The 9,494-nt window shown below is 39.3% G+C and overlaps 1 protein-coding gene across 1 annotated transcript in view; it reads right to left on the reverse strand.

Annotated features, from left to right (window-relative positions):
- The window catches only part of LOC115427688 (B-cell lymphoma/leukemia 11A-like), a 33,851-nt gene extending 27,664 nt beyond the window's left edge, over positions 1 to 6,187 (reverse strand). Inside the window, exons 1-2 of the mRNA XM_030146350.1 lie at positions 5,801 to 6,187; positions 2,849 to 3,238 (exon numbers count right to left, since the gene is read on the reverse strand). Of these exons, the coding sequence (XP_030002210.1) occupies positions 2,849 to 3,238; positions 5,801 to 5,855 (445 nt within the window). The 5' untranslated portion in view covers positions 5,856 to 6,187. The remainder of the gene's footprint in view (positions 1 to 2,848; positions 3,239 to 5,800) is intronic.
- Between the last annotated feature and the right edge of the window lie 3,307 nt (positions 6,188 to 9,494).

The following is a 9,494-nucleotide window of genomic DNA, read 5'->3' on the forward strand; positions in this document are numbered from 1 at the left end:
GACAGGCAAGCTGCTGCAGGAAGACACACTACAGACATCGCCAGAGAGAGGTGTTGCAAGAAATATTGCTCTGCTGTTTGAATGTTTTCCTCCTCATAGAGAAAAGAAGGGGAAAGGTGGTTGCCATAATTAACTCAGTATTGATTCAGAACCCAGGTTACAATGGAGGCAGAGTGGTGGAAAGAGGCAGAAGTGTGAGATGGTGGTCGATTTGAGCAGCTACAATGGCCTCATTAACACACATGACTACACTGGCAAGAATGCAAGAGGTGTTAATGCTGGGATGGATAAATACACACCACTGTAATGTAGCAATACCAGGACAACATTTACTCATAGTGCAACAGTTAAAAAAATCCAGTGAAGACAAATGATTTGTAAAAATATGGTATGTAGGACATGATAAGGCCTATACACAGTAGTGTAGTTCTTCAATGGTCCTAATCCTAAATTATAACAATGAAAAGCATCTTGCTCCAATTACTTAGTGCAGGAAGACCAAACGATCACTTATCCCACTGATAACAATCCCATTTATCCTGTTCACAGAATAATGAATGTGAATGTAAATACAAACCATGAATCTACTTCACTGGTATACCTCTTTAATTGTGATTATATCCTGTGAAATAAATCCAGTTTTTACAGTACGCTCCAGTTTGTGTGTGAAACCGTCATCTGGTCTTTTTCTGGGCCATCCATAATCTGGAGACAAGCTATGGTGTCCCTATGCATATCTTAAATTGTTTATCATGCAAATGACGGCACACAGGCTGTTCTGCCCTCTTCTAACGGCCCAGGGCTCCAGACTGCAGACCCCAGCCCCAGCTGCAGCCAGAAGACTCCCAGACAGTCTAAGCTGCCCCGTAGAAGAAAACCAAGAGCTTCATCTCTCGTTTTTTAGTGTACTGCAGAGAACACCCTACCCCATCCCACCCCACTACCCCCACCTTCAGGTTCAACCATTCTGGGCATCAGTTCTTCCCTAAATGTAACTAAAACTCTTTTCTACTTAAATCTGTCATCAATGGAGGGAAAGGACGAATCACATTTACCAGCTTAGAGAACATTTTTAAAGATACAGCTTGTGAGAAATGTAATAGATGAATTGGACATGAATCCAGGATGGCAGAGATGCAGCGCAGTGGGAGAATGTGTATTGAGATGCCTCATCTCAGTGTCATCTTCTAACTGAGTGGGGTGAAAGAACATGGCAGCTAGCATATGGGGTATGGGGTGGCGCACTGGCACTGCCAGTCTGGATCCATCAATCTTGGGTATGGAAAACAGAGGTGGGGGAGGCTGACTTCTATGCATATGTGACTGATGTGGAGTCTGATCTGCATCGTGGCTGTATCTCCTGCAACTTCCCTTGCGGGTTTACCTTTTCCTTATCTGTAATCTTGACCTTATACATTGGTCTCTGCTATCACACTGACACGAAAAGGAGTATAGATGAACACAAAGAGCAGGTAAGAGAGGGTTATCGCAGTGAAAGGAAGGATCACAATGCAGATTCTCTCAAAGTGAATGTATTCATTATCAATCCAAGCCATCTTTGATTGTTACATAACATTCAAATACATAAGGCCTAAAAATAAAACCCTGCTCAAAATGCTGACCTTACGATATCATGTGAACTCCAGTGCATGATGATCTAAATGAGCAAAGAAAAACATGTTCGAACAGCTGACAAGGCCAAAAGGCATGTCAGATGTGTGTGTGTGTGTGTGTGTGTGTGTGTGTGTGTGTGATTATGTGTCGTGTGCATGTATGTGCGCTCACACACAGGGAAGACTCAGCAAACCGCACACTAATGAACAGTGGTCATTCTGTATGGCGGAGGCCTAAACACTTAACGAAAGCTGTACTTGCTTTAAAATGTGATCTGAAAAGCTGCAGCCCTTACTAATACAGTACAGCAGTGTGTATTGTTGAGTGCTGTTCTTCATGCATTTATCTTAAATTAAATCCCAACTGCCAGACTATGAATGCAATCTGGCCTACGATATCGGATGTGTTAAAGGAAATTAATACATATTCAGATAAGCTGGTTAAAATCAAACCTCACTCAGTAAGACTAGTCATAAAGGACTCATGCTTGTTTGCACAGCGACTCATGTTTTCACTCCAGCCTCATTTAGCCCCAGTGGACAACCAACAAACCGACCAGCCGTCTTAAGAAGTCCTTAATTACTCAAATCAAGAAAAACACTGACAATTAGTGGCTCTTGGGTTCCTCAAATAAATGCTTCTTCCTTGACAGTTCAGCATAATTACATTCTTTTCTATCTCTTTTTAATTTTAGCATCAGAGTGAGCCTTTGCAGGCGCATATTTGAGGGAACTAGAGATATGGCAGTGTAATAAGCCAGGGAGGGATAGAGACACTGCTCTCACCACCACATGAGAGAAAATGTGGAGGCCACAGGATCTGAGCACATCTGTGATGCAGCATCACACCAAAAAAAAAAACCTTTTTTGTTCTCTTTTATAATTTCTTTCTTTGTCTGTCTCTGTGTGTCTTTTTCACTGTCTGCAAATGTTTCCTTTTCTCACAATCATTTTCAGGATGGCTGGTCTTCATGTGGGTTCATGGCTCAGCTGAGGGAGATTCACTGGTCCTAAATTTGGTCCTAAATGCAGCAGCAGTTTGTTTCTTGCACTCTATTTATGCAGATGGGATACATTCACACTACCAGAAGCAAAACCACACAAATCAGATAATTTCATTCGCTTTACCCCTCTATGAACCTCTTCAGAGTGTGACACACCACATAATCCATTTTCACATTTTTTATTCAGTCATTTACTCCTACAGTGCAGTTGATACAATGCTGTATGTTTACCTGTAATGTTCTCCTGCTTGGGGATTATTCCTGACAAGGGTGCAGATAAACAATCCTCATCTTGTGGCGACACCTGAACAGCCACCTCCACGGGGTGACACACCCTCCGTGGGTGTTGATGGGTCCGCGAGTGTGAGGAGGATGTGGAGAGGGGCGAGGCAAGAGGGGAGGATGGTGGCCTGTCCAAACTTTTGTCCGTACAGAGGCTCCCATGGCACTGCCTCCGTTTATGTTCAATGAACAGCAGGATGTCAGCCAGGGGGAAACGAGAGTGGCACTGGCCGCAGGTCAGCAGGTCCTGGTCCCCTTTTAGGGGCTCACCCTGAGCCACTCCCAGCCTGGGGGAGTCCTGAGAGTCTTCTTCTGGTAAAACACCTGACAGTGGCTCAGCTGGATGAACAGACAAGGAAAAACATGTGAGACACAGAACAGAGAGGCTGTGGTTCTGTGCAGCTTGTAAACATGTACATCAGTTATATAGCACAGTACAGCTGAAATAGACCAACATCTACAGTAATAAGGTCATGTTGTAAGATGTGTATAAAAAACTTTTAGAAAGAAAGAAAGAAAGAGCACAGAGACTACTTCGATAAGGACTGACATGTTCAGCTTGCAGGCAGCAGCCAAACGATTAAGTTGCTTGACCCTCTTTATTGTGCTGCCAATCTCGCTTTTTTAATGAACCTAACACCTCTGAGAATCAAAAAATAGATTCTAATTTGAGTTCAAGATGATTGGACCCCATTTCGTTAAAAGTGCTGGGATCTCGTGAACCAAGGTTAGACATTGAGGGGTTGGATGTGGAGTAGGTCCCTGAAGTACCGACAGAGAGAGAGAGGGAGAGAGAGAAGAGAGAATGTGAGAGAGCATTTTAAAGAAGTAATCTAGCCACACGGTAAACGACATTGGGTGCCCCGACTGGGATGTTGAGATAAGATTTGATGAATTCTTGCAGCCGGTGCAACCTTTAATTCTGTGTCGGGTCAGATGAGAGGGTGGTGAGGGACTATGCAAGATAGACCCTGTTACCTGTATGTTGAACTGCATTAAAGATGAGGGAATTTGCTCCTATTTTACTGGAGCTTATCTTAACCAGCTTATGTCATGGACATTGGAAAAGATGTGTGAAGCTGGGTTAGGTGGAAAGATTTTCTTCACACCAAATAATCTAATTTTGATGCCAGGCAAGAGTGATGTGAATAAGTTTGAAAACTAAAATGCAATTTGTTTTTTTAGACATCTGACTACACCAGAATTTAAAATAGTTTAGGCCAGTGTTTCCCTGTGGGCTCCAGGAGTAGACCTGTTTTACTCCCATACAAGTCGTTAGGACTCTTTCCCTCATTGGTAATTTAAGTAGTTTACACTTGCATCAACTCAGTCCCTGTAATCACAAAAATAAATAATTTCTCATTTTATACATTATGGAAGTTTTTTTTAAGTTTGGTTTTATAAACACTGTCTTTATGAGTCAGCCCTCACTTTGCTTTATAACAGCTCACCTTAAAATTAAAAAAAAAAAAAGAAAAAAAAAAACAATTATGGATCAAAATCATTTTGCTGCAAACTATATCATTTTACAATGAATTAAAACGATATTGTTTGCTTAAATGTTACAGCCTCTGTTGCGTCTACATCTGCATGTTTTAAATAACTCTTTAAAATTTCTACATATTTTCCTTTCCCACATAAATAACACATGAGGATGACAAGGAACATTAAATATAAAATTGCTGTTTCTCCTAAAACGATCTTGCTTGCGCTTGGTCAAGCAGCACAGGGATAAAGTGGATCAAGTTCAAGTTCATAAGTGGCCTACATAGACTACAATCATATTGCGCCCCCCACTGGTAAAACCTTTTGCAATTATTCTACAAATGAACACATATATGTTGCGAAACCATAACTGGTTAAAAAAGAGGAAAGCGGAGACCGATGACGAAGAAAACATATAAAAACGAAAGACATGCATGTGCTCCTTCTGTTCACCATGATCTCAAATGAGGACAGTATGTGTTTCATATCCTTTTCGCATCCACTGAGCGCACATGACCGTATGAATATGCAGTTCCTTCTATCATCACATCAAACCTGAAGAATAATTTCAGCACAAATACAGCTGTGCCATCATACTATGAACATCTCATCATGCACTTTTTATTAAAAGCATGCAGTTTATCACAGCACACGCGTAAAACGACTTGCCTCCGTTTCACTCCATGTTCGTAAAATAAAGAGTATCGCGCAGGGAGATATCTGTGGATTTATGCAAATGCTCTATATTAATGACATCGCATGACCTCGTACACATTTAAAACATTGTGTAATAGTGCAGTTTGGCGGAGGTGAACGGTGGGGCATAAACTGTGCCTTATAGGTAACGCACACGAGGTCTCTGCGCTGTGGACAAGTGGATATGTAAACACCACTTCCCCTTGTCCAAAGCAGTCAAAACCTTTGTAAATACAACCTTTACAGGAAAAAGAAAATAAAACATCAGAAGAATGCGGGTTGTTGGAGTGGAAGTGCTTTACGCACAACACCTCCGTTTGCGCCTGATGAAAACTTATGGACGGACCGCAGCGGCACACAGGCTCCGGCTGCTTTCATATAGGCAAAGGTCTCTGGCCATAAAGGTTGTGCATGTCCATAATGGCGAAAGGAACCTTGAAGGGTGCGTTACACAACACATGAACTACGGCAAGTTTACGCTCTCTGTCACATTTCCTCCAAACTTTCACAGTCAGATTCCATGTTCATTTAAAGAACCTGTAGTCCTGGTCATGTGTTTGCGGTCTGTTATTTCACTGAGGACAGCAGTGGTTCCGTACGTGGCCTGATCGAACCTATTAAACATTTCCCAAGGAAGTTGCCCTTAAATGAAAAAAAACACACAGACAAGAGGCAGGTCGCGTGGATGGGAAGAAAGCAGCAAAATTCATCTCCACTTACGCGAAAACTCCCGTTTGCTCAAGTGCTGGGGTTTGCCTTGCTTGCGGCGAGACATGTTTGTTTAGTGGCGGCTTTTCAGCTGAGTTCACATTGGGAAATCCGTTCCTACAAGGTAGACTCCAAGTGAAATATCTTCATTGATGCATCTGACATCCAAAAGGGGAAAAAAAGAAAAAAGAAAAGAACTGCAGATCATACAGCGGGTGAGGCGCGCGTCTCTGGCTGTGCGGAGCTCTTCATGACTTTTTTCGCAAAGAGAGAGAGAGAGAGAGAGAAAGAGGGAGAGGGTGATGGGGGTACGAAGAAACCCCCCTGAGCTGCAAGTTCAAGTGCGGACGTGACGTTCCTGCGAACTTGAACGTCAGGAGATGGACGGACTGAGACATACAAAACATGGGCAGGGCGAAAGCAGCCGATGGGAGGGGGACAAGCAGTAATAAAAGCAATGGACACTCATTATGGACTACCTATGGAAGGAGGGAAAAAAGGGAAGAGAGACCCCGAAGACACCAATGGACAGAGGGGATCAAGGGGGCTGGGCTAAAAGAGAGAGAGAGAGAGGGAGAGAGAGAGAGAGAGAGACTTGAGTTGTCCTGAAAGCAGCACAGAGCGCGTGAACCAAGGAGTGTAAAACAACTGATCCACGCAGCGCGCATTCATTCATGTTTATTAGAGATGTTTGGATATGCAGCGATTATATACAATTATAGATTAAAGGGCCATTGGAGGCCATTGGATTCTAAACGTGATTATTCAGATGCATTTTAGTGGAAAGACAGTGTTTACTTGCCTGACCGTGAAGCACTGAAAATAAGCAAGTTATCAAACAATAAATCCTATGACTTGAAAGAAAGAAAGAAAGAAAGAAAGAAAGAAAGAAAGAAAGAAAGAAAGAAAGAAAGAAAGAAAGCCATTAAGATTAAATAAGCTGCATTATATCATTACTGTAATAATAATAATTCATAGAGGAGGAAGGGGAAGGTCGCCAAACCTGCTTTATAACAACTAAATAAATAAGACCTCTAAGACACTATACTGACACATTGATTTAACAGTATAATTCAATTTAATATCACATTACCTCAACATGTAAATGTATTATACCCTGAATGTTAACCGTTCATAGAAAATAATCAAATAAAAGTGCAATTCTGTCTTTTTTGTGCTTATAGGACAGAGCATAAACTGGAGAATAGGCCTACAACAGGTAGCCTATTAAAAGCTAGAAGGTGGTTAAAAAGAATAAATTCAGGCATTTGTGGCCAGTGTAAAAGCTGTAACATTCTTTATTTGTGTAGTATATAGAGCGAGAGATGGGACCTATTGACTTGATTTAGGATGTATAGCTGCAGAATCTGTTGATATAGTTATAACAAGCTGTTTAACTGTTTTATTTTGTCTGAAACTACAACACATAATGCAGGGTCACAACACATAGAAGACACTGATTCATGCTTTTTCGTATGCAATAAATGTAAATGTAATAAAGAGCAAAATTAACCCAAACAAAAACCATGAATGACGTTGCATTACTTCTGGATAAAATTCACCAAATTAGACATTTTTTTTTAACACCTCACAGTGAGAGAAATCTGCATTGAAATGTTGTTATTCTGAACAAACAGGTTTAGTTTGCAGAGTTGGTTCCCGTAGAAGTGTCAGTGTTTGTCTTCTGAAGCCTCACAGTAAAGGATCAGGTTGAACTACAGAGCATTCCTCATGTGTCATCTCAATACTTTGGCTCCATCTAGTGTCTAAACATAGGAACATTAAACACAGGGTCACAGCAAATACTCACCTATAGTATGTTGTTACATAGAAGTACCATGGAGCACCTTGATAGTGTGTTCACTGTTGTTGTTTTTTGTTCTTGTTCTTGTTCTTCTTCTTCTTGTTCTTCTTGTTGTTGTTGTTGTTGTTGTTCTTCTTCTTCTTCTTCTTCTTCTCCTTCTTCTTCTTCTTTCTAATAATAATAGTATTATTATTACAGTTCAGATGCTAACATGATTAAATAGATTTAAAGTTGTAACACATTAATTTAGATGTTCTAAAATAATGAAATGCAACTTAAATCATTCAAATAGCCAACTTCATTTCACAGTAAAAGAATATAATGTGTTAAATATTAGTTGAAAATTTTGTTACATTTACAGGCTGTTTTCAGTAACTTACATTCTAAATGCAGTTACATTAACTAAACTTAAGATCATTGCAGTTGTTATTTTATCATCAATAATATAGTTTAAATTGTTCATTATAAAAGAATACAATGCATGAACACATAAGTATCGTCAAACCTTTTTTGATTATTAAGTATTATTTTTTCAAAACCTTCAAAATCAGGTGGAAATTCTAAATGACTAATACAGTACTGAACAGAAGTCTGAGGCCACCTTCAGCTTTGTTATTTTTGCAGGATTTAAATGAACACACATATTTATTCCTTGTTCTCCTTTCTTCACAAAACACAGGAAATATTTTCACACCCTTAAATGACACAAAAAATAAAATTAAACAAGTGGTTCCAGGCACAACAAACCCCACCTCTCGCATGTATTGTAGTTTATTTTGGCATCGATCCAGCTGATATCATCATGTCTATGCATATGCTGATGTCAGCATCTCAGTTGCCTCTATATATGTGCCAAGTTTAAAATAAGTTGAACCAAAATCGGTGTTTTTATAGACATTTGCAATTTCCCCCATTATAAGTATATGGGGAAAAATATTTTAAAAATTCATAAAAAATTTTTTTAACTTTTACCTACATTTCCCAAAATGTAACCACATCCATTCTGGGTCACTGGCAATCTATAAACCCAATTTAGTATGAATTTAACCAATAGTTTTGCTGCTTGAGTGTTAACAAACAAAGAAACAAACAAACCAAACCAAAAACAATACCCCTTGCCTCCCCTTTGGGGGACGGGGTAAAAATAAACTAAATTTGTTCTAAAGGTTAAAGTCTCTATTTAGTGTGACCCCTGACCTCATGAGAAGAAGCAGCACAAACAGTTAGAAACATCTGACATGTGTTGCATGAAACCTGGTATAAAACACCAGAACAATTATGTCATAAATCTATTATTGTCCGAACAAAAAGCTTAAAGACATGTTAAGTGCAAAGAGAGGTCACACTAAATATTACCACTTTGGTTTATAGAAGCTGTTTTTTCCCTGAAACTTTTGTTTTTAATTCTGTAATAATAGCTCAATAACCTATAAACAGTGATGATTATGTATTTAAAATGTACTTATTTTTCTTAATAAATTTCAGGTTGTTCAGGATATTCACATTTTTTTGTGACAGAATAGTGTGTAAATTTGAACGTTTTCATTATTTAATTTGACATTTTTCCACTAAAACAAAAAGCAATACTTTTGTTACATTAATATTCTGTCTTGTCTGATTGTGTTTGTTCCTTGTTTTTTGTGTGCTTGTTGATTGTTATGTTTTGTTTGATTGCTGTTGTTGTTTACCTTGTCTTATTGTTTACTTTATTGCGTATTCATTTGTGTTGCCTTTAATGAGTTATGTATATATGTGTGTACTTATTTATTTATTTACTTTTCTGGTATGTCAGTATGGGTGTGTGTGTATGTATGTGTATGTGAGGATGGTAAGTGAGGTTAATTACTAACAAAATCTAAGATCTAAGGGACTTGACTTTTCATATATTTTGCTAATAGGAAG

The sequence above is a fragment of the Sphaeramia orbicularis genome, chromosome 1 (assembly GCF_902148855.1).
Source record: "Sphaeramia orbicularis chromosome 1, fSphaOr1.1, whole genome shotgun sequence".
NCBI lineage: Eukaryota > Metazoa > Chordata > Actinopteri > Kurtiformes > Apogonidae > Sphaeramia > Sphaeramia orbicularis.